Source organism: Borostomias antarcticus (assembly GCF_949987555.1).
Source record: "Borostomias antarcticus genome assembly, chromosome: 8".
NCBI classification, from domain to species: domain Eukaryota; kingdom Metazoa; phylum Chordata; class Actinopteri; order Stomiiformes; family Stomiidae; genus Borostomias; species Borostomias antarcticus.
Genome location: NC_140241.1, coordinates 21,944,876 through 21,968,960, shown reverse-complemented (window position 1 = coordinate 21,968,960; position 24,085 = coordinate 21,944,876). Strand labels below are relative to the sequence as shown.

Below are 24,085 nucleotides of genomic sequence, written 5' to 3'. Positions count from 1 at the left end.
TCCAGGGAGAGGGAGGAGACGGGAATGCAGGGGAAGGAAGAGAAGGGTAGGGAAAGGACAGAGAGGGAGGGAGGGAGGGAGAGAGGGAGGGAGGGGAGAAGAGTGCATTAGCTGCTCAGCCTCTGAGTGGAGAGAGATGTGTGTCGATGGGCTTCTCTGACACCCTCCGGGGCCTGGATCTCTCCGTCGCCTCTCTGCTCGGCCGCGCTCTGTGGACGTACCGGCCGGCGCCTCTGCCCGCCTGCCGCCGGGGGAACATGAGGAGGCTTCTCTCGTTGACCCTGGGCCTGGTCTACTGGCTCGCTCCAGGTAGGGACCCTCCCGGTCTTCTGACACACGCTGTACCACGAGGGCCAGCCCCGGTCCTCAACATCTGACTCAGTCTACAGCTTTGGATAGCGTGCCACTATAGAGTAACATCTTGTTTATTGTATTGGGCAACTGGCGTTTGATGAGGGTTTCTTTATCTTTTTATGATTTATCATTTTGATCAATGATCTATTTAATGGAAGTGTGACACTAGCATATTTTAGATAGAGCTGGTGAAGAAAGAGGTACTTTGTTTCTGATACTCATGGTCTATACCCACTGGAACTCAAACAAGGGTTTTGATGATCAAGTCAACTGGCCAGTTAATAGTAATACTTTGGCGTCATTTGTCTGCACGTGTCTTGTTACCAGTGGCAAAGCTGCTGTCTGTCAATTGTTGTCTATATACAATCCAGTGACAGTCTTTGGAGAACTGGCTGTGTAAATAGTGATAGAAATAGTGGTGTCAGTGTTGTGTGACATTTAGACATCAGCAGTGTATTGAAATAGTTGCAGAAGAATACACTCAGAAAAAAGGAGTGCTACGTATGTAGAATAATTTATCCCTGTAGAGGAACCCTCTGAATAAACCTTCCAGATAGTACCATTTTCAGGTGGGTTTGAACCCTTTTATGTTCTAGATTGAACTTTGCCTCTGTAAAGAACCATGTTAAAGGTGCTGTTTGGAACCAACAGTAAATGAGTAGCCTACATATGACCTGAAAAGGGTTCTATCTGAGACCGTTTCTCTACAGCGACTTATGGTTCTACAAAGCAGCACTTTTTACTACTGTGATGTATCAGTCACGTTAAAGCACATACACTCAACATATGAGCTGTGGAATTTCACAATATCTGCTTTGGTCATAATCATCAAAAATGAGGTCAAACTATTCTTGTAGACAATGGACTTGAGAGTGGTGCTCTTACCCCTGATTGCTATTCCAGTTAGCCTACCTAACAAAGTAAAATTAATTAAATAATGATTTAGATGGGTTGGTACCTCAAGCGGTTTCCTCTTCATATTGGCACACACCCACATTCTCCTCAGACAGATGAGCTCACTGCCTCCACACCCCGCCATCTCACCAGCCCCACAAAAATAGCTTAGATTCGCTGCTTTGATAAGATTATATAAAACAATACAACCAATTAATTTGTGTAGCTACCTCAGACACAAAGTTTCAGTAGTCTTTGCGCCCTTGGGTTTCTATCTTGTAGGCTACTACATGATTTAGGCATGTTTGTGAAGCAGCTGCAGGCTTTTAACTTATCGTCGGGTGTGTTTCACTTAACAAGCCCCTCAAAACTTAAAACCACACTGAGCCGTCTGGCATTCCTCACCCATCCAGAGAGAGAACCGAACTCTGATGGATAAGCCGCATCTCAACCCCACTTACCCCTCCTCCACGCGGACTCCTCCGCCAGGAATCCCGCGGGGACCGTAAAACCATCTCAAGTACATGTTGTTCAACTGCCACTCGAGCCCATGTCTGTTTCCTTAGCATAAACTTCTCACTTTCATCTGTTTTTGGAAAACAATCCTCCCCGTTTTGGAACCCCGAGTCACAGCAACACAAATCAGCACTTTTTTTTTACGGCTCTCTCTCCTGACAACTGGGCTATAAGGGCATAGTCGACAGTATTTCCACTGATATCATAAAAAACACCACACAGCCTTATTACAACGTGAATGTGTCTCATAGGCTACACATATCTAACAAGTCAACTGCCTGATAGTAGCGCCGTTCATTTTTGTAAAGATAATCTGGGGTCATTGCTGAGTCACGTGAGGCTGTGCCGTCTGTTTGAACGACAACGATTTACGACTGTGGCTCTAAAATAGGCCACCTCTGGATGATAAATGTTAACTTTGCTTTGTAGAGAAATGAAACAAACACAGTCCAATTTGAGAATTGATCTTATTCTCATGAAATATGCTGGTGAGAAAAGGAAACATGATCTTGTATGCTTGGAAAGCATCCAGCCATGTTTATACAAGAAAAGTTTGCTATCTTTTATTTTATTTTTATTTTTTTTAAATAGCCCCATGTGTGAGCACATGGGATGTGCGATATATGACCCAGCACAGTACAGTGCGTGTACAGTACTTAACCCAGTGGTCTCACAAAACAGAGATTTTTCAATGACAGTGCTGTTAATCTGGTCTGAGTACTCTCTCTCTCTAGAGGGTAATAAACGGCTGAATCCAACCATAGACATCCCAGAGAGACTGTGGTGCCATTCACCTCTCCTCATGGTGTTTACGTAAGCCTCGAGTTTCTGTCTCTGAAAAACTCTGCTGTAATAGAATTAGTCTGCATAGAGACCGTTGGCCAAGACCAGTTAGAGTTTCACTGTTACTGCTGTTGGGACACCGACAGCGTCACCGACAGCGTCAACCCCTAACATCTATCTCTTCACGCGCTTAGCTGGGACACAACAGCACGTGAGACTCAGCCTTTATAGGCTACGTGGGCACGTTGAGAGATTCCCTCGATATTAAAAGCAGCACCAGTCAAGAGACTGAGCTGTTATTCAAAATGGAGAGGAAAAAGCATTGCTCTCTGGCCTTTTGTAGTTGTCATCTATCTATCTATCTATCTATCTATCTATCTATCTATCTATCTATCTATCTATCTATCTATCTATCTATCTATACACACACATATATATATATATATATATATATATATAAACACACACACACATTATATATATATATATATATAAATATATATATATATAAACACACACATATTATATATATATATATATATAAACACACACATATTATACATATATATATATATATATATATATATATAAACACACACATATTATATATATATATATATATATATATATATATATATATATAATGTCCACCTTTATGTTTAACCTGGATGAGGTACTGACTCAACAAAAACAATTTTCTGTTTGTTTTTGCAGGCCTACTTCCCCTGATAGACCCACTCCCTGCATTGTCAGGACTATTCTTACCCCAACAATAGCAAGGCGGGGGTCCCCAAGGGTACCCTGAAGCTAATAGCATTACACAATCACTTGGCTGCTCATGTGGAACCTTTAACAACAGTAGCTGCATGGGCACACTAGGATCTTTTTCATGACCGGGCATTAACAAGAGCATTGTTTCACAAAACATTGCTTCACCGTTGCAGCATGCGGAAATTATCTAATATGTATTTTTGACAATAACATGACAATTGCTTCGCAGAAGAACATGGAGCAGCAAGTGTGATGTGTTATTTATGAACCCTCCTGAAATATAAAGAGAGTTTCTCTAAGCACTCTCTTTGTGTTATGGTGGACAAATTAGTGGTTGCTGCCACCTTGCTGCAACATCTTTATCTGATAGTCAATTCATATCCGTGTGTGTGTGTGTGTGTGTGTGTGGTACTATACGGTATGTAATGTGTGTGTGGTGTGTGTGTATATGCGTATGTTTATCTATGTGTGTGTGTGTGTGTGTGTGTGTGGTACTGTACGGTATGTGGTGTGTGTGTGTATGCGTGTGTTTGTCTATGTGTGTGTGTATGCGTGTGTCTGTCTATGTGTGTGTGTGTAGTATGTGTGTGTGCGTGCACAGGCATGTGCGTGTGTGCATACATGTGTGAATGGCACATGTACAGGTACAGTATGGCCTGACCAGTTCAATCTATATGATGTCAGCAGCTACAAGCAGCTGGAGACATCACTCAGAGCATCACACCAATCATCACTCGTTTTGGCTCACGGTGCACATTTATCTAAAACATACGGTATGTCGGCACCTCCCAGTTAAAGTCCCCCACACAGCCTTCTCCCAATATGTTATCAATGCAATGTTTATCTGTCAAAACCTTTCCCATCTGAATTCAATTGACTTGTTTCCAAATGTCCTTGGGCTGTTGCATAGCCAGATAAGGAAATCAATTTGCTAGCCAAATACCGCTGACTCTGCACATATGAAATTCATTTTGAGTATATGAAAACAATATGCTAATGCAGCACGATATTGGCATGGCTGGATGTAATTCCATCTACAGCAAACTGATCATCACTGACATTTATTTGTCATATAGAACAGTACTGTATGTACAAGATACAGGTACCATATACAATGAAGTGCTCTGTTGGTGAAACGTTGCGATTGAGACTTTGGATCATCTCAAACTAATTTGGAACTACAACTGGATTTAACTGAATTACATTCCTTAGAAGAAGAAAGCTCCATGCCCAGGTTATTTTTTTGTTTGTTTTGTTGGTTTTATTAGGATCCCCATAACTGCTAGTTTAATGACAACTATTCTTCTTGGGGTCCGCATAACAAAGCAATTAAATACAACCACTGAATACAACTAATAATAAAAATAATATAAAATAAGATTCATATACAACCAGCATAATCAACATGATAAGCAATTCCGACAGGAGGTTGGACCGAGCTGGACCCAGACTCAGGGTTGGCTGCCTGGGGGAGTGGCCGTCTTATCTGGGCTCTCAGTGATTTATCATCCGTGAGGCCGTGGGCGTGGCCCCGGGGGTCCAGTCAGAGAGGACATGTGGAAGCGATCAGACGGGTCGGGGGTCGTGGCGGGCCGCGTGCTGAGGTCACCGCCGTGCTACACGCCACCCAGGCCTCTCCCGGACCACGCCGCCCCCGCGGACACGGGCGTGTGAGGACTCCCACACACTTCATGCATCATGTGCATTTACCCTGACACACACACATGCACATACATACACACACACACACACACACGCACACATACACATGCACGCACGCACACACATGCATACGCACACACACACATGCGCACGCACACACTATGGGGTGTGATTCGTGCCAGCGTAACAAACACTCAGTGCTTTCGTCGCCTGCATTGCGTGTATAAAGGTACTTTGTCGAGCTGATTAATAGGCGTGCATATACGCACGCGTTACGAGTCGCTCGCATTCTCAGAGGGTGACGTGTCAAAAGTGCCGTGCCATTTTTGCGCACATGCATGTAACGTTTGCACGCTCGTGTTAAGTCAGCGGGCACTAGAAGCTGCGAGCGGGGCTCATTTGTCCATATTGAATAAAAATTAAGAATATTTATTTGCACTCAATCAAATTCCAGGACCCTCCTTGCATAACTTTTCCTAGATATGTGTCGTTTTATCTCCACTATCGCTACATTTTCAAATAAGAGCGCGCATCATCAACTAGCTGTAGCACAGGGGTGCTGAGGATCAGCACCAAAACACGTAGGCTATAATAGTATAAGAATGTATTTTGTATTTTGACATACAGTAGGCTATGGCGCAAAAGGGATTGTGAGTGTAGGCTAATTAGCCTACAATCAACTAGGATGGGCTCCATAGCCTAATGATTATCAATCCCAGCTGTGCGTAATTATGCGTCCTGTGTAGCCTCTAAATTGACCTTGCTTTTCATTGTAAAATATTATGCTAGATGTGCTTCAGTTTTAGGAGTCAAACCATGGCATGCCAGCCTTAACACGTGCGGGCGTTTAAACGTCTGTTGCGTACGTTGGCATGGCACGTTCCACACGTCACACTATAATATTAGCAAACCACACAAACGTGTGTCTATACGCACGCTTATTCGTTTGATCAAACTATAAGGTGTAGTGTTAGGTGTCAGGTATTTGATGCACATATTAGGAGTGACGTGTCAAAAGTGCCGTGCCAACGTTTAAAACATAGAACACGCGTGCACACGCCTTTACGTGTTAACTGCGGGCACTAGAAGCACCGAGTGGTGGTAATTTGAACACAAGTGAATCAAAATGATAATTGTTTGCACTCGATCAAATTCAAGGACCCTCCTTTCATTACTTTTCCTAGATATCAGCGTTTTTATCACATGTTTACATTTCGGCCTTCTGTCTAGACTGCAGTGCTCTTTTCTGTCAGCAGATGTCGCAGGCGGGTGATTTATATTTATATTTGTAGCATAATGTATGTGTTATAATTATGTGCAAAATGATGACAATCACCTAAATCAAAAACAATGAACCACATGTATTGCTATAGTTCGTTACCAAATGTTAGGCTTGTAAGACTCAACTTAATCATTATTAATTCCGCTATTCCTAAATATCAGAAGAGATATCTGTCTCACTCGCTCTCGGAGCAGGTATTGCGCAACACAAAGCAGGTATTGCGCAACATAGCCACGCGCGCCAGGAGACCCGCTCTGAGAGACAGAGAGAATGAGACAGTCTTTTTCTGTGAGGGAGGAAACACAAGCAATATTTTCAATCATGCTTTCCATTGATGAATCACGAATAATGTATATAAACAGTGCAAATAAAAATAAATCGAAATAATAGGCCTATTGTGCAAAAAAAATAGCCAAACGAATTGGAGGCTACATTTGAAAGTGTTCAGCCTGGTGTAGGCTGGCCTATAGGCAAAAAAATGAATGCATTGATACTGCAAAATGGTTTCATTTGAGCTGAACACTACACAACTGATTTAATAATTTCTATAATATCAGGTGATTGCTTTGAATGTTACAAATTAGTCAGTGGTAGCGATTTGTCACCTGGTAGCCTACAGTCTGGGGAAGCGTTGGGCCTTCCCGCGCCACCACAGAAGTGGGTCTTCGCTCGCTCCAGCTCATCTTGAGTTGACGGCATAGTCCTCCTCCCCAAAGAAAGACCTGTAGGCCTATTGTTTATTTCGATTCATTTTTATTTGCAGTTTTACATTATTCTATATGTGTTTTTTTGTGGACCAATGTTTGAATAAAATGTGGCTTCAAAACGAGAACTGGTAATTTACCTACATTTGATTTATTTTATTTAGAAATAGATAGCCCTCTATTGATAAGAAACACGTGTATCTGAACATTTGTTTTAAATTGCGAAGAAAGAGTCATTCAGATATTAGGCTTTATTAAAAACAAGTTGCTTAACATGTGCGAATTCCATTTATTGAGAATGCATTACCAATTGGCAAGGACGAGATTAGAACCAGCTATGATTTAAAGGCAACTGACCTTACACGTGCGGCCGCTAACACGTCTGCTGCGCTAGCAAGGCACTGGCACGTTTGACACGTCGCTATGCAATTTCTGCACACATTACAAGACGTACGTACGTACGTACATCTATGATTTTACCAAACTGTCATGTGTAGTGTTGGTGTCGCATATGTGAGGCGCATCTAACCTGTAGTGTTGCCATCACGCACACGATGCGCAATTCGTGTAAACAACATGTGCACAGCGTCTGCGTTACAGGTACGTTACAGCTATGAGACGTCTGTCTCTCCATTGTTTGTCAATGGAAATTATACACGTGCGTTTAGACGTTTGATGTCATCGCGTCTTCTTAAGTAGGCGCAAGTCAAGCGTTTCAGTATGGTGTGCTGGCACTAATCACACCCCATACACACACACACACACACATGCACGCACGCACACACACATACAAACACACACATACACGCACACACACGCGCGCACACACACACATGCACGCACACACATGCACACACACACACACAGACGCACACACACACACACACACCCACGCATCACTCTCAAGTTGGTGAGAGAACCCCTCTCACAGAACGTCACTATGCACATATTTGCAAGGCCACATTCTGCTATGAATCATAAATCAAGGGCTATGTGTGCAAACATGTCCTGAAATGCATTGCTAGTCTAATTGTTGATGGTTTTGTTTGTCTTTTTCTAAGAAGGGGCCCAGTTCAGGCCATCTCTTCCTAATGATCTCCAAACTGTTTCCTTGAGTTTTGGACAGTATTTGTGTTTGCATCAGATACATTACATGTTTCTCCTGGCTGCCGGGACAAACCGCATAGTAACAGTTCCACGGTGGTGATGCCGTAAACCGTATCAACACACTCATGAATCAGATATGCTCTCTGTGAATGTGACATGATTCCCCGTGACTACGAGGGCCACACACTAGCATGAGGTCTCCCCAGCTGGAAAACCAGATGTTGTCGTGCTAACAGGCATGTCAGGCAATCCTGGTTTATTAGGTGGACGCAGAGTAGATGACAGAATGTCCGCAACTGTTCCCGACATGTCGTAACCAAACCGTGCCGTTGAGAATTGGACGTCTGTGAAATGTCTCGCATGCAAATTTAGCTTTTCCCACTTGTCTCGTTCTCAATCCCAATCCCAATCTCTCTCTCTCTCTCTCTCTCTCTCTTTCTCTCTCTCTCTCTCCCTCCTCCTTCTCTATTTCCCTTTTTGTCTCTCTCTGGTGAGTGTATGTCTGTGGGTTTGTCTGTATGTGTGTGTCCATATCTGTGTGTGTATGTTTGTGTGTCTGTATCTATGTGTGTGTGTGCACGCTTGCATGCATGTTAGTGTGTGTTTATTTACATGTGTGTGTATATTTATGTGTGTGTGTTCTCCTGTCCTCTCACAGGTAGCTCCCTCGACCTAGCAGACCTGACGCTGGTGAACCCCAACCCTCTGGTGACCTCCTCTGACTCCTCCCTCCACTGCGTCAGCAGCGATTGGACGCCCAGCACCTCCCTGGTCATGGGGCGGGACTTCCCCCTCACGCAACCACAGGTCCTGACTGTCACTCAGGACACGGCCTATCACGCGGCAGCTAAGATTACCTGGAGAACGCGCAATGACATCTTCGGAGAATTCTACTGCAAGGCCAGAAATGCAGACAGGGGCAAAATCTACACTTACAAGATGCTAAATGAAGGTAAATCGTGCTTCATAGGTAAATCTACACTTACAAGATGTCAAATAAGGGTAAATCATGCTTCATATGTAAATCTACATAAATCATGCTTCATAGAGAAATCTACACTTATAAGATGTTAAAGGTAATGGTAAATCATGTTTTAAGCTTTCTGAGGCGGTCGTTGTGGCGCCACTTCTGAGTCTCTGACCGCAGCCGGGGTCCACCTTGCTTTGTACCGTAGCATGCAGTCATGCTATGTAAGTCATCTTCAATAGATCCTGTAGCCTACAGAAATGGTATACATACTATAAATGTCTTATATGGCATTTGACCGTAACACAATAGTTTACATTTCGGCAGGCTTGTCTGTTATTGTAAGCCGTTGATGAAACACTGACAAAGTCTGTGTGGCAGACTGTGGGTAACTCAGGGACACAACATTAGCTGACTTCCTGTCCAAAGGGTTTGTTTGGCCCTGCCTTCCTCTCTGTGTCAGTCTGTAGCATTGCTGAGACTGCTCGTTACGGTATGTATTGTGTCTAAATGACATTAGACAGCACTGACTCAAGATCTAGCAGGAAATCATTAACTATTGTGTGTGTGTGTGTGTGTGTGTGTGTGTGTGTGTGTGTGTGTGTGTGTGTGTGTGCGGGTGTGTGTGCGTGTGTGTGTGTGTGTGTGCGTGCGGGTGTGTGTGCATGTGTGTGTGTATTTGTGTGCGTGTGTGTGTGTGTATGTGTGTGTATGTGCGTGTGTGTGTGTGCGTGTGTGTGTGTATGCGTGTGTCTGTGTGTGTGTGTGTGTGTGTGTGTGTGTGTGTGTTTGTGTGTGCTCTCTTCCCCTCAGCCGCATTCCTCCCAGAGTCTCTGACCATCACGGTCAGCATAGGTGACGTGGTCAACATCTCGTTCATACGCAGAAAGGTCTTCGCTGAAGACGCGGTCATCTATAAGAATGGTAATGGTCACCTTAACTGTACCCTTGCTCTGCGTCAAGATCATGATCATACATATCTGGAATATGTAGGGGTGGGAGCTGTGCCCACCTTCCCCCATTGCTCTCTGTAAAGCGCATTGTGTTGCCTCTGTGTATGAAATGTGCTATACAAATAAAGTTTGATTTGATTTGATTTGATTTGATTAATAAACGTTGAACACTGAAGCTTGGGTAACATTTGCATACAACCATGTGGTAACCCAAGCACAACGACATTGTGTTACACTACTACTACTACTACTACTACTACTACTACTACTACTACTACTACTACTACCACTACTACTACCACTACTACTACTACTACTATTACTACCACTACTACTACTACTACTACTACTACTACTACTACCACTACTACTACTACTACTACTACTACTACTACCACTACTACTACTACTACTACTATTACTACCACTACTACTACTACTACTACTACTACTACTACTACTACTACTACCACTACTACTACTACTACTACTACTACTACTACTACTACTACTACCACTACTACTACTACTACTACTACTACTACTCAAGTGTGTGTTGTGGGAACGTGTGGTTTACAAAAGGCTCTGTGTGTCCCAGGGTCCTTCATCCACTCCGTGCCGAAGAACGAGATCCCCGACCTCCTGCAGTACCCAGTGGCCAGCGTGAGCACCAGCGACGCTGGCCTCTACACCGCTCTGTCCATCGCCGGGACCAAGCACACCTCCGCCATCACCAGGCTCATCGTCAGAAGTCAGTAGACCTGCTTCATTTGAGCCTCAGTTACGATAAAGGCCAGGATAAATAAAAAAAACAACAATAAAAAACATAAATAAATAAATAAAATAATAATAATAATAATATATGATTAAAAAAACATCCCTTTTTTAATTCTGTTTGAATCCTAGAGTGCAAAGCCGGAGTTTGGGGGCCGAACTGTGAGCATCGCTGTCCTCAGTGCTCCAACGGAGGGATCTGTCATGACGACAGCGGAGAGTGCATCTGTGCTCCGGGCTTCATGGGCCCAAACTGTGATTCTGGTGAATATGACCTCTCCAGAGACTACGGGGCGGAAATTTACCGGCTGGCTAAATCTGGCACTTTTTTTTACAGAAACGTTAATCATCCTACACTGTCCCTGTAAAAATGAATAGACTTAAAATAAACGTAATCACATTTTAACTATAGAGCATTCTGCCATGGTCTGAGTATTCTGCCTGCTTGGGCAATGCTTTCCAGGAAATCTATGCTAGAAAGTTACTGTGAAATCCCTAGGGTATGTTTAGGTTATACATTTTATTTTGGATAATTTATCATTACAGACATTTGTATATTAATGTGGAATGTGGTTAAATGATGTAAACATCCTTGCTTATAAAGCACTTGGGACACTTATCTTTGCATTTAGAATGCCTGCCTCCATACTGTATGATCGTGGACAGTTTGTAAGGGGGACTTTTAGTGTGATGCTGGGATGTGGTACCATGAAGCTAATCACACCGTCATGTTCTCCAGTGTGCGGTGAGGGCAAGTTCGGGAGGACGTGTAAAGAGCGCTGTAGAGACGGCTTCTGCCGGTCGAAGGTATTCTGCCAGAGAGACCCGTACGGCTGCTCCTGCGCCACAGGCTGGCGAGGTTTCAACTGCAGTGAAGGTGAGGTGCCTTTTCCCTGCTTCTGATTGATTGATTGATTGATTGATTGATTGATTGATTGATTGATTGATTGATTGATTGATTGATTGATTGATTGATTGATTGATTGATTGATTGATTGATCGGTTGTTTGGTTGGTTGACTGATTGATTGGTTGATTGGCTGATTGGTTGTTTGGTTAATTGATTGGTTGATTGGTTGATGGATTGGTTGATTGGTTAATTGGTCCCTTGATTGATTTATTGTTTGATTGTTTGATTGTTTGATTGTTTGATTGTTTGATTGTTTGATTGGTTGATTGGTTGATTTATTTATTTATTGGTTCATTGGTTGGTTGATTGATTGATTGGTTGATTGGTTGATTGGCTGATTGGCTGATTGGTTGTTTGGTTAATTGATTGGTTGATTGGTTGATGGATTGATGGATTGATGGATTGATGGATTGATGGATTGATGGATTGATGGATTGATGGATTGATTGATTGCGCTCCTTGTGTGTGCAGCCTGTCCCCCAGACTACTACGGGGCGGGGTGTAAGCTGAAATGTGACTGTCGGGACAAGGGAAGGTGTGACCGCTTCCGGGGCTGCGTGTGTGCGGGGCGACACGGCGCTCGCTGTGAAAGGGAAGGTAAAGAGAGAGAGGCTGAATGTGTCTGAACTCTGGAGGCTCTGTCTCTCTCACTCCCCCTCACTGACTGGCTGTTGTCTGCAGACAGGGCACCCGTGGTGGTCAGCAACTTACTCAACACAGAGTTGAATTCTGGGATTCAGTACATTGACAACTGCACCGTGACTGGCCAGCCAACGCCTTTACACCGGGAGATCCGTCTGCTCAAACCGGACAAAACTGTCATATATGTAAGTGTCAGGCTAGGTTTATAGGAGTCATGTGCATTGTGGACATCTTTGGGTCACAGATAATTACTTTGGCCTTTGTGTCTAATTTGTTTTATTGCATTTTTACAGCCATTTGACACAGAGATCGGGGAAGACCAGACCACCTCCAGCTTTAAGGTGGACAAGATCACGGTGCGCGACACTGGACGCTGGATCTGCCAGGTCACAACCAAGGCCGGGGAGGCAGAGAAGGAATTCATGATCAATGTAAAAGGTGAACACAGACAAATACGAGAAGCAAGTTCTCTTCTCTTCTCTTCTCTTCTCTTCTCTTCTCTTCTCTTCTCTTCTCTTCTCTTCTCTTCTCTTCTCTTCTCTTCTCTTCTCTTCTCTTCTCTCCTCTTCTCTTCTCTTCTCTTCTCTTCTCTCCTCTGCTCTTCTCTTCACTCCTCTTCTCTTCTCTTCTCTTCTCTTCTCTTCTCTTCTCTTCTCTTCTCTTCTCTTCTCTTCTCTTCTCTTCTCTTCTCTTCTCTTCTCTTCTCTTCTCTTCTCTTCTCTGCTCTTCACTCCTCTTCTCTTCTCTTCTCTTCTCTTCTCTTCTCTTCTCTTCTCTTCTCTTCTCTTCTCTTCTCTTCTCTTCTCTTCTCTTCTCTCCTCTCCTCTCCTCTCCTCTCCTCTCCTCTCCTCTCCTCTCCTCTCCTCTCCTCTCCTCTCCTCTTCTCTCCTCTCCTCTCCTCTCTTCTCCTCTCCTCTCTTCTCCTCTCTTCTCTTCTCCTCTCTTCTCTCTTCTCTTCTCTCTTCCCTCTATTCTCTCCTCTCCTCTTCTATAACTGTATCAGTCTTTCTCTCTCTCTCCCTCAGTGCCCCCTAAGCCTCAGAGCCCCCCCATGTTGAATGGGAGTGGTCCATACCATCTGACCGTGCTGGTGAACCAGGAGCCTTACACTGGGGACGGACCGGTGACCGCCGTCAAAGTCTTCTACAAGCAGGTCAACACATCTGAATGGGAGACAGTTGAAGGTATTAAACTGGTCCTTCACACCCGATTCTTACAGTAATCCATATTCCATATTCTAGAGTCTAGGGTGTACAGGGATATACAATGTGTTCCATAAACAAGATACAGTTTCAGTAAATGTTTTTTTTTTAACTTGAAATAATTATGACTGTACTGAACAATTATGTTATTTCCATGACGACTGCTATCGTGCGTTGGAAGCTATTATGTACTGTAATTAGTTCCAGATTATTATTTTTTTCAACTGTCAACTGTTGTTTGCATCACTGTCAAACATTTTGTCACCATCGCTCCACTACGCTGTGAAGCTGACTTGTACAGTAAGCATGAGACTGATGTAATGTGGCCTTCCTCGCGTCTGTTAGTGCTTTGGTCCTCTCTACGTATGTCCCTGATTGGTCTTTTGGTTCCGCTCGGTTCGTGTCTCTTCTCAGCGATTGGTCCGGTGGTGAAACTGGAGAACCTGACCCCCATGACCCAGTACGCCATGTTCGTGGAGCTGAGTCGGCGCGGCCCCGGGGGGTCCGGCTACCCGGGTCCCGAGGCCGTCTTCTCCACCCAGATGCTAGGTAAGGGTCCCCTTCCTCCCGCCCATCACTCAGTCAGACAGGGGAGAGAGGTTCCCCTTGCGATCCTAACATTATAAATGGGCGTGGGACGGTTCGCACGGAAACCCGATAGGCTTGGAGCTGAGGCTCATGGCTGAGAACAAAGACGCGGGCGAGTTCAAGAGAGGAGCAAAGGCTGTGTTTGCCTTTGGGGGCTCCTCGGTAAATCAGCTGACCTCTGCTAGGATCCCAGGGTCCGTATGACTTCATCCCTCCCTCCCCCCCCCCCCCCCTCCAGATCTGCCCCTCCCCTCCGGGGTCAGGCTGGTCCCCGTAAGCCGGACCGCGCTCAACCTCTCCTGGGACGTGGTGGGGAGGCCCTCCAAAGAGGACTGGAGTTACCAGGTGAAGTGCGTGCAGATGTCGGAGCCTGGGAACATCAAGACCTACTACCTCCCGGCCAACTCCAGCAGCCTGCTGCTGACCGACCTGAGGCCCAGGCACAAGTACGAGTGCCGGGTGAGGATGATGACGATGTCCGTGGGCCAGCACAGCCTTCCCGTGTCGGCGTGGACCCTCAGCGACGGTAAGAGAAACGAAGGAGCAGAACTTGATTTGATTGATTGATTTTTATTTTGGGTAAAACTGAATACATACATCAACGATGCAAGTATTGCCCAGAGGATAGCATATTAAAGTATTAAAAACACTTATTTCCAATGTGGTCCTTGGTCGTTTAAGAGGACGCACCTCACCATGAGATGTGATTGTAAATACTACATTACATTACATTACAGTCATTTAGCTGACGCTTTTATCCAAAGCTACTTACAATAATTGCATTTAACGTAGGAAAAACCAGTGTACTACTACTTGCCAGAACTCACAAGTGCATCTCCTTTCTAACACAAGTGACTAAGAGCATAATCTAGTGCTGAAGGCAAAGTGCAAGAGTAGCAATCTAAAATAAAATAGGTAAAAACACAGTAGTATAGCTAAAATACTACTGTATTGGACATAAAACAACAACTCAAGCGATTTAGGCGTCAAAGCTCTGGTACACTATGCCCCCCCCCCTCCTCACTCACACACACACACACACACACACACTAACATACCTGTTTCATCCTCTTCCTCTGTCCTGTCCGTTCCAGAGCTGCCGCCGGCGCCGTCCAACATCATGAGCTGCAACGTCAGCGACACGTCCGCCATCATCACCTGGTCTCTGGCCGAGGGGAACTCCATCTCCAAGGTCAGCTCCCTCATTCGTTCATTTATTCATACAGCACATGGATATCCCAGATAGCAAGCGGATGTGTAATAATTCTGGGCCATATATGGACCGGAACTAAGCCACAAGGGCCAGATCTGGCCTGTATATGGGCCAGATCCGCTTGCTATCTGGGATCTTTACATGACATCTTGCAATGCGTATATACTATAGTTAAGAGCTTCTCCTTCTTCTTCTTCTTCTTCTTCTTCTTCTTCTTCTTCTTCTTCTTCTTCTCCTTCTTCTTCTTCTTCTTCTTCTTGTTACCATACGTTACAAGGTTTTCCATAAATGAGACGACATTCCTGTGGTTGTGACTGTTCCAAGTGGTTGGGTGTTCTGAACAATGAGAACGTTCATGTCATTGTGACTCGGGTGTAAATAATCTCTTCAAGCTTCATCGCTAAAGGTCCTGGAGGCTCACTGTACCGTATTTAACAACCGGGTCCCTCAGGTGCTGATCCGGTTCCAGGACACAGCCCTGGCCGACTACAGCCAGCTAGCTGAGATCACTGTCCAGCAGGACCAGCAGCAGCCCAAGCCCCAGGCCCAGACCCAGTCCCAACCCCGTGCCCAGGCCCAGTCCCAGCCCCAGACCATGCACTTCCAACTGAGGGGCCTGCGTCCAGACACCCCCTACCTGGTGGAGGTCTGGTCCAGGAACAACGTGGGAGAAGGTCTAGAGAAACCTCAGATCACCATCAGGACTCTGCAGGAGAGCTCTCGTAAGCCAACATGACTACGTTACCCATCACGCAATGCAGTTTAACCACCCGGCCCCCACTGATTATACAAGTTTCACATTCTGATTGAGCTCCGGAGAGCCATTCAATCACTCTGTCTACCCGGTGCTGACAACTCGCCCCATGTGACACAACCACTGGTATGGTAGGATATGGAGATTTCACAACCAGCATGTCAAACAGTTGCCAATACATTCTCTTTTTCGATTCCCTCTCTCTCTCTCCTCCCTCTTTAATCCTTCCCTCAATCTCTCTCCGTCGTTCCTCCTATCCCTTCGTCTGTATCCCTGCCTCTCTCCTCCCCCTCCCTCTTTCTCCTCCCTCCTTCATCCCTCCCTCTATTTCTCCTTTCTCCTCTCCCTCCTCTCTCCGTCCTCTCCCCTTCTCTCCTTCTCTCTCTCCCATCCCTCCTTCCCTCTCCTCTCCCTGTGACTCTCCTCCCTCTCTCTCCCTCCTCTCTCTCCCTCCTCCCCCTCCCCTCTCCTCCCTCTCTCTCTCCTTTCTCCCCTCCTCTCTCCTCCTCTCTCTCCCATCCCTCCTTCCCTCTCCTCTCCCTGTGTCTCTCTCCCTCCCCCCTCTCCCCTCTCCTCTCCCTCCTCTCCCCTTCTCTCATTCTCTCTCTCCCACCCCTCCTTCCCTCTCCTCTCCTCTCACTGTGACTCTCCTTCCCCCCTCTCCTCCCTCTCTCTCCCTCCTCCCCCTCCCCTCTCCTCCCTCTCTCTCTCCTGTCTCCCCTCCCTCCTCTCCCCTCCTCTCTCCCTCCTCCTCTCTCTCCCATCCCTCCTTCCCTCTCTCCTCTCCCTTTGACTCTCTCCCTCCCCCCCTCTCCTCCCTCTCCTCCCTCTCCCCCCTCTCCCTCCCCTCTCCCTGCTCTTCGCAGGGCTGAGTGCGTTCGGCGGTGACAGCAGCATGCTGTTCTTCGCCATCCTGGGCTCGGCGGGGATGACCTGCGTCACCATCCTGCTGGCCTTCTGCATCGTGCTGCAGCTGAAGAGGGCCACCTTTCAGAGGAGGATGGTGCAGGCCTTCCAGAACATCGTGGTGGGTTTGGGTCGGGCTCATCTCCCGGGCACAGCTCTCCATCCATGATCCGTTCAGCCTTTAGTTAGACAGACGAGCAACACATCAAAACAATAAACACATCAATATACATAATATAAGTCCTCCGTTAGCATTTACTTTGTGCTTTGAGCATCATGAAAGGCGCTGTATAAATAAAATGTATTAATATTATTATCATTATCATTACTTATAATATAGCTTTTGTTGAAGCAATGGCCCTTAAAATGACCAGTCTTCTGAACTAAAGCAAACTGTAACGCTTCTCTTCTGATGTCCGGTAGAGAGAGGAGCCGGTGGTCCAGTTCAGTTCGGGCTCTCTCAACCTGCCCAAGAAGCCGAAGAACCCCGAGCCCACCCTGGCCTACCCCGCCCTGGAGTGGAGCGACATCAAGTTCCAGGACGTCATCGGAGAGGGCAACTTCGGCCAGGTGCTCAAGGCTCGCATCAAGAAGGACGGTCTGAGGATGGACGCCGCCATCAAGCGGATGAAAGGTCAGTAATGTTTGCGTTTACTTTATCTTGAGGGCCCCTGTTGAGTCCCGCCTAAAAACACATTTGTTTTCCCTGCCGTTTTAATACTAAGTATCAGAGTAGCTCTTTTTTATTATCTTTCATTATGCTTCTATTGTCCTATTGTGTTGTCTGCTGTGTTTTTTGTATTGATTGAACTGCACTTTGGTCAACTCTTGTTGTTTTAAATGTGCTCTATAAATAAAGTTAGATTGGATTGGATTGGATAGTCTAGGTGTAATGGGTGGGTCGAGGTGGAGATCGAACAGTGGAACTCAAAAATCTACCCCCAGACCAGAGAGGGTTTCCCCAAGGTTCCCCAAGGTCTAGAGGCGATATTTGGGATTTCCCCAAACAGTCTCTGCAAAATAAGGATGCTCAACCACTACATGTGGTTGAGCTGGAGGTTTGCTCCTGGTGTCTGGAGTCCTCAGAATGCGGTAGAGAGCAAAATACTATTTTATTTCCCTGTTTTCCTTTTTTTTTTCATATTACGAAAATTGAAGCTGTGAAGAACCTACACAATATAACAAACACCAGTTTTAGTTTCACTAAATTTGTCAGATTTTGTCGTCAAAATCCATGTCCTGTGCGAAGTGTGAACAGCTCTGAATCTTTGAAGCCCTTTTTCTCTGCTTAGTTATTTCAGGTGTACCAACATTCACAGAAGCATACAGTATCTTCTTCAAATATTTGCAGATTTCAATGCATGGCACATCATTTGAAAGCTTACAATTTACACTTTCATAATCTGTAAAAAAAAAAAAAAAAAAAAAAAAGAAAGATTGAAATGACCTTGGCAGACATTAGACTGAGCTGAAATGACATTGGCAGACATCAGGACCAAACCTCCATTGGCGGTCACATATGCTATCAACAAACTATCAACTTCAACAGGAAACACCTGGTTAAGGTTAGGGTAGGGTTAGGGTGAGTGTATAGTTAAGATCAGATAATATGCAGATGTTTATTGACATTACATTGTTCAACATTAGATGAGTGTCAACAGATCATCTCTATGGGGCCTCTCAAAACAAAGAGTTACTACATGTTCTTATGATGTCAGTGAAATACGCAGGATTAGTGGAGGCTGTATCCTTAATGCCCAGATCTCAGTCTCACTTCACAGTCCACCCTAGGCAAGGCAAGGCAAGTTTATTTGTAGAGCACATTTCAGCAACAAGGCAATTAAAAGTGCTTTACATGAGATATTAAAAGCATCAACACAAAGTGCAAGAAACATATGAAAGGTGATATAAAACAAAATGCAAAAAAGGACATTTAAAACAAAATGCAGGAAAAATAAAATACAGGAATAAAAGTTAGTGCAGTGTATGAATGAATAATTCTTTTATTTAATAAAAAGCAGCGGCAAAAAAGTATTCAGTCTTGATTTAAAAGAACTGAGAGTTGCAGCAGACCTGCAGTTTTCTGGAAGTTTGTTCCAGATATGTGGAGCATAAAAACCTGAGAGGTCTGGATGGTTCATAACGTAGCAGCAGATCAGAAATATATTTTGGCCCTTAACCATTCAGTGCTTTGTAAATCAACAGCAGTATTTTAAAGTCAATTCTTTGACAGACAGTTAGCCAGTGTAAAGACCTCAGAACTGGAGTGATGTGATCGACTTTCTCAGTCTTAGTGAGTACTCGAGCAGCAGCGTTCTGAATCAGCTGCAGCTGTCTGATCGATTTTTTAGAGAGACCTGTTAACACACCGTTAAGTCAAGTCTACTGAAGATAAACGCATGGACAAATCCTGCTGAGACATAATTCCTTTAATCCTTGATATATTCTTCAAGTGATAGTAGGCTGGCTTTGTAATTGTCTTAATGTGACTGTTGAGAGTCAGGTCTGAGTCCATGACTACACATGGCTTCGTTTGTGGTTGTTAGCATTACTGATTGGAGCTGAGCACTGACTTTTAATCGTTCTTCTTTGGCTCCAAAGACAATTACTTAGTTTTATTTTTGTTTAGTTGAAGAAGGTTCTGGCACATCCAATCGTTTATTTGTTCAAGGCACTTACCCAGCGCTTGTATGGGATTATAGTCCCCTGGTGATATGGTGATATCAATTTGTGGGTGGTCTGCGTAACTGTGGTAACATATTTTGTTGTTTTCCACAATTTGAGCTAGTGGAAGCATGTAAATGTTGAACAGGAGAGGCCCCAGAATGGAGCCTTGGTGAACTCCACAGGTCATTTTTGTCTGCTCCGATTTGTAATTGCCTATAGGCACGAAGTAGTCCTTGTCCTTCAAGTAGGATTCAAACCAGTCTAGCACTGTGCCAGAAATTCCCAACCAGTTTTCCAGTCGGCCTAGTAATATGTTGTGGTCAACCGTGTCGAATGCAGCGCTGAGATCCAGTAATGCCAAGACTGAAATTCTGCCATTGTCTGTGTTTGTATGGATGTCATTGAAGACCTTAACAAGAGCAGTCTCTGTGCTGTGGTGTGGTCGAAATCCTGACTGGAAGACATCAAAACAATTGTTTAGTAACAGGAAGTTGTTCAGCTATTGAAATACTGCCCTAGTGGCCTGACTTGGTATGGCCTACTGATAACCTACTGATTGGGGTGGTAGGTAGGTAGCCCAGTGGTAGGCTGGGTAGGTAGCCCAGACCATCTAGACCCGGCCAGGCCACTTGACTGCCATTGCCTACCATTGTGCCCTTGAGCAAGGCACTTAACCCAACCCACTAGCTAAAAACATTGTAAACAACTGTCCAAACTGCAAACTGATAACATACTGTGATCGGTAGTGACTGAGATCTGTGTGCCCTGCAGAGTACGCCTCTAAAGACGACCACAGAGACTTTGCGGGGGAGCTGGAGGTGTTGTGTAAACTGGGCCAACATCCCAACATCATCAACCTGCTGGGGGCCTGCGAACACAGAGGTACCATGACAACCATCCTAGCATCTCTTCATCCATGGGCTACCGAACAACGTCTCACGGTGTCTCACAGTGTCTCATGAACAAAGGACGAGTTCCCCTCGTTGACCTGCTGTACTGTTCTTCCCTGTGTCTCCAGGTTACCTGTACTTGGCAATAGAATACGCGCCTCACGGCAACCTGTTGGACTTCCTGAGGAAGAGCCGAGTGCTAGAGACAGACCCCGCCTTCGCCATCGCTAACAGCACGGCCTCCACGCTCACCTCCCAGCAGCTACTGCATTTTGCCGCAGACGTAGCGCGCGGCATGGATTACCTGAGCCAGAAACAGGTGAGGGGAGGAGGGGGGTCTGGAGAATCCGTTCAGTTCCATATCCTGTTGAGAGAGAAAGTGTGTGTGTGTGTGTGTGTGTGTGCGTGTCAAGTTTATTTGGTATAGCACATTTCATGCAACAGGCACAGACTCAGACCTGTGTGTGCGTGAGTGAGTGAGTGTGTGTGTGTGTGTGTGTGTGTGTGTGTGTGTGTGTGTGTGTGTGTGTGTGTGTGTGTGTGTGACAAAACTGAATAGAATAGATAAGTTTAAACTTTGTCATCTCCAGTTTATTCACAGAGACCTGGCAGCCAGAAACATTCTGGTGGGGGAGAACTTTGTGGCTAAAATAGCGGACTTCGGTCTTTCCAGGGGGCAGGAAGTGTATGTGAAGAAGACAATGGTAAGTCTGCGTGAGTGTGTTTGTGTAGCCTACTACTACAGAGTGGTATTGTAAGCTTTGGGAGTTGAGGCAGACAAGGGGAATTTGCCGTGTGAATCTGAGAGTCGAGACATGTCCGTATTAGAGTGCTTCGGAGTCGCCGGTGGCCTCAGAGTTGTGTTGTTCCAGAGTTGTTGTCCGTCATTGTGTGTCTTTACTATGTGCCGCCCACAGGGACGATTGCCGGTCAGATGGATGGCCATAGAATCTCTCAACTACAGTGTCTACACCACCAACAGTGATGTGTGAGTAGTCTTTAAACCCTATAGCCTAATAATACTTTGTCACTTCAGTTAATATGCAGCGATTGTAGCAGGTGGGTGTGGCTGAATGTGACTGTTTTCATGTACAGTAATGGAGAGCCAAAGACACATTTCTATCCTTGGGAGGACAATAAAGTTTTATTCCAATATAACCTGGATTATTTTAAGCTCATGCTCTGTTTCTCACAGGTGGTCCTATGGTGTGCTTCTCTGGGAGATTGTCAGCTTAGGTATGTATCCAAGCAAGAGGACTTTACTGTATTTATAGTAAACAAGTTAATCTAGGCAGAGAATTGGCATTGGGCCTTAAACAGGCATAAAAGAAGAGGCTTTAAGCTATTAGGCTAGGCTAAAGCTCACCATGTTGTCCATAACTGCATTTCAAATATTATGATTCCTAAAGGTTGTTGATAGAAATCCTCCATAGCAGATTGTTTTTATTGTAATAACACGGCCAGTAGGTCCACTCTAATGACAGTGTGTACATGTGTGTGTGTGTGTGTGTGTGTGTGAATTGTGCAGGTGGCACGCCATACTGTGGGATGACCTGTGCTGAGCTCTACGAGAAACTTCCTCAGAGCTACAGGCTGGAGAAACCCCTCAACTGTGACGACGAGGTGTAAGTGTTCACACACACACTGACCCCCCTACACACACACACACACACACACACACACACTGACCCCCCTACACACACACACACACACTGAGCCACCTCCCCACCCACTGCTGCTCTCAAGCCTCTATAAGCCATGATTATATCCGTATATTGGAATATGCAGACATGGCGATGTGTTGGTGGTTGATGTGTGTGGTTGATGGTGATCATCTTAAAGGTTCACCTCAAGGTTCTTAAAGGTTCACCTTCACCTTTCACCTTTCAACGTTCACCTTCATCTTAAAAAGCCTACAGTATTAGTTCAGAGTCGGTGGGAGTATCAAATACAGAACGCCTCCTAACTGTACCGTGACTATGAACCATACCATGCCTGCGGTGCTGTACATCCTAACCCCCCCTCTCTTTCTCGCCCCCCCCCCCCTCCTCCCCCCGAGTACAGGTATGACCTGATGAGGCAGTGCTGGAGAGAGAGGCCCTACGAGAGACCCTCCTTCGCCCAGATCCTGGTCTCTCTGGACAGGATGCTGGAGGAGAGGAAGGTGAGCCCCTCCCTCGTCTTCATTTTCATCTTCCGTCCGTCTTCCCCCTCATCTTCAACCTCAGTCCACAGCCCCGAATCGTCACCAATCACTGCTCTGTCCCTGGTTCTGTCTGTAGACGTACGTCAACACCACCCTGTATGAGAAGTTCACCTACGCCGGCATCGACTGTTCTGCGGAGGAGGCAGGGTGATCTGGATGGAACGTTCCGGAAGGAGAGATCCATCCATGGTGTTGTGAACGCGGGTCACTGCGTTAAGTGGTTTCAGCAATCCTCATCAGGGGATTCACAGACTGGCATGTTGCACATATTGTGTACTCCAAATTATTACGCGCAGAAAAACATGTGTACAATCGTAAACTGACTGTCAAGACTTTCACCTTGATGTATGAATGTTGTTTAATAATACAAATGATCTGACGATTGTCCGATGCTGTTACAAGACGGTTCGCATAGAGCCCATCTCTGATTGCCAGAACTAGGGCTGGGTATCGATTCGAATTTCAAGAATCGATTCGATTCCGATTCACAAGGTTCAGAATCGATTATCACAATTCAATTCGATTCAATATCGATTCGGTTAGTGTTACTAAAACCTGTTTTTTGTTTGTTGCTGTAACCTTAATTACATGACTGCCAAGTTATGCAACACATCAATACTAGGGCTGGGTATCGATACTGATTTCCAAAAATGAATGAATCATTGAATGAATTAATGAACTATTCATTCCTTCATTTATTGATTCATTCATTAAATAAAAGATCGATTTTGGGATTCATGAATCAAATGTCAGAATCGATTTTTTTAATCCAGCCCTAACCAGAACTGCTTTCACTGCCTTTAACGTCTCAATCCTGCAATAATAACAACCGGTTCAAATGTAAATACTCCTCATGAATGTATTAAACCAGTACTTAAAGGTGTACCTGTAAACTCATAAAACGTCTGTAGAGAAAATAGATCTTGTGTTATGGGATGGTTCTTGTGATGACGTTCTTCCAAATGGCGTGGAGATTCAGCCAGAATCTCATCATGTAAATCTCCTCTGAACAGTTTCTGACATGCTGAATTACTCTCTAAACTGGCAAAGAACAGACGTCCGCCTAGATAATTCACATGACACGACAAACACATCTGGAATAATGCTAGACTAGCCTATATGTTAAAGCTCGATATCCTAACAATCCATGAATATTCGTAGATTAACTACATAATAATGAAAAAGACATTAAACAAAGCAGTGAGTTGGAAACGTCCCACAAACCAATCCCCTACTGTAGTTCTCAGTCAGTTTCGGTGAGTTGGTTGTCTCAAAGTGTCATGGTTGTCAGAGTCAGTGGTCAGTATTCAGAGGCCCTTGCTACAGGGGGAGGCCTGCCTC

The 24,085-nt window shown here is 45.1% G+C and overlaps 1 protein-coding gene across 1 annotated transcript; it reads left to right on the top strand.

Annotated features, from left to right (window-relative positions):
- Positions 1-146: 146 nt before the first annotated feature.
- Positions 147-22,910, top strand: tek (TEK tyrosine kinase, endothelial; the record flags this gene model as incomplete). Its single annotated transcript, XM_084442526.1, has 24 exons — positions 147-309; positions 8,732-9,025; positions 9,854-9,964; positions 10,592-10,744; positions 10,900-11,031; positions 11,507-11,644; positions 12,148-12,273; positions 12,358-12,503; positions 12,612-12,756; positions 13,344-13,502; positions 13,935-14,069; positions 14,347-14,634; positions 15,203-15,300; positions 15,773-16,043; positions 16,942-17,102; positions 17,405-17,615; positions 20,420-20,530; positions 20,667-20,857; positions 21,129-21,242; positions 21,456-21,526; positions 21,734-21,774; positions 22,067-22,163; positions 22,603-22,702; positions 22,821-22,910. The coding sequence occupies 24 exons, from the start codon at positions 147-149 to the stop codon at positions 22,893-22,895; spliced, it is 3,531 nt and encodes a 1,176-aa protein (XP_084298652.1). The 3' UTR covers positions 22,896-22,910.
- Positions 22,911-24,085: the final 1,175 nt, after the last annotated feature.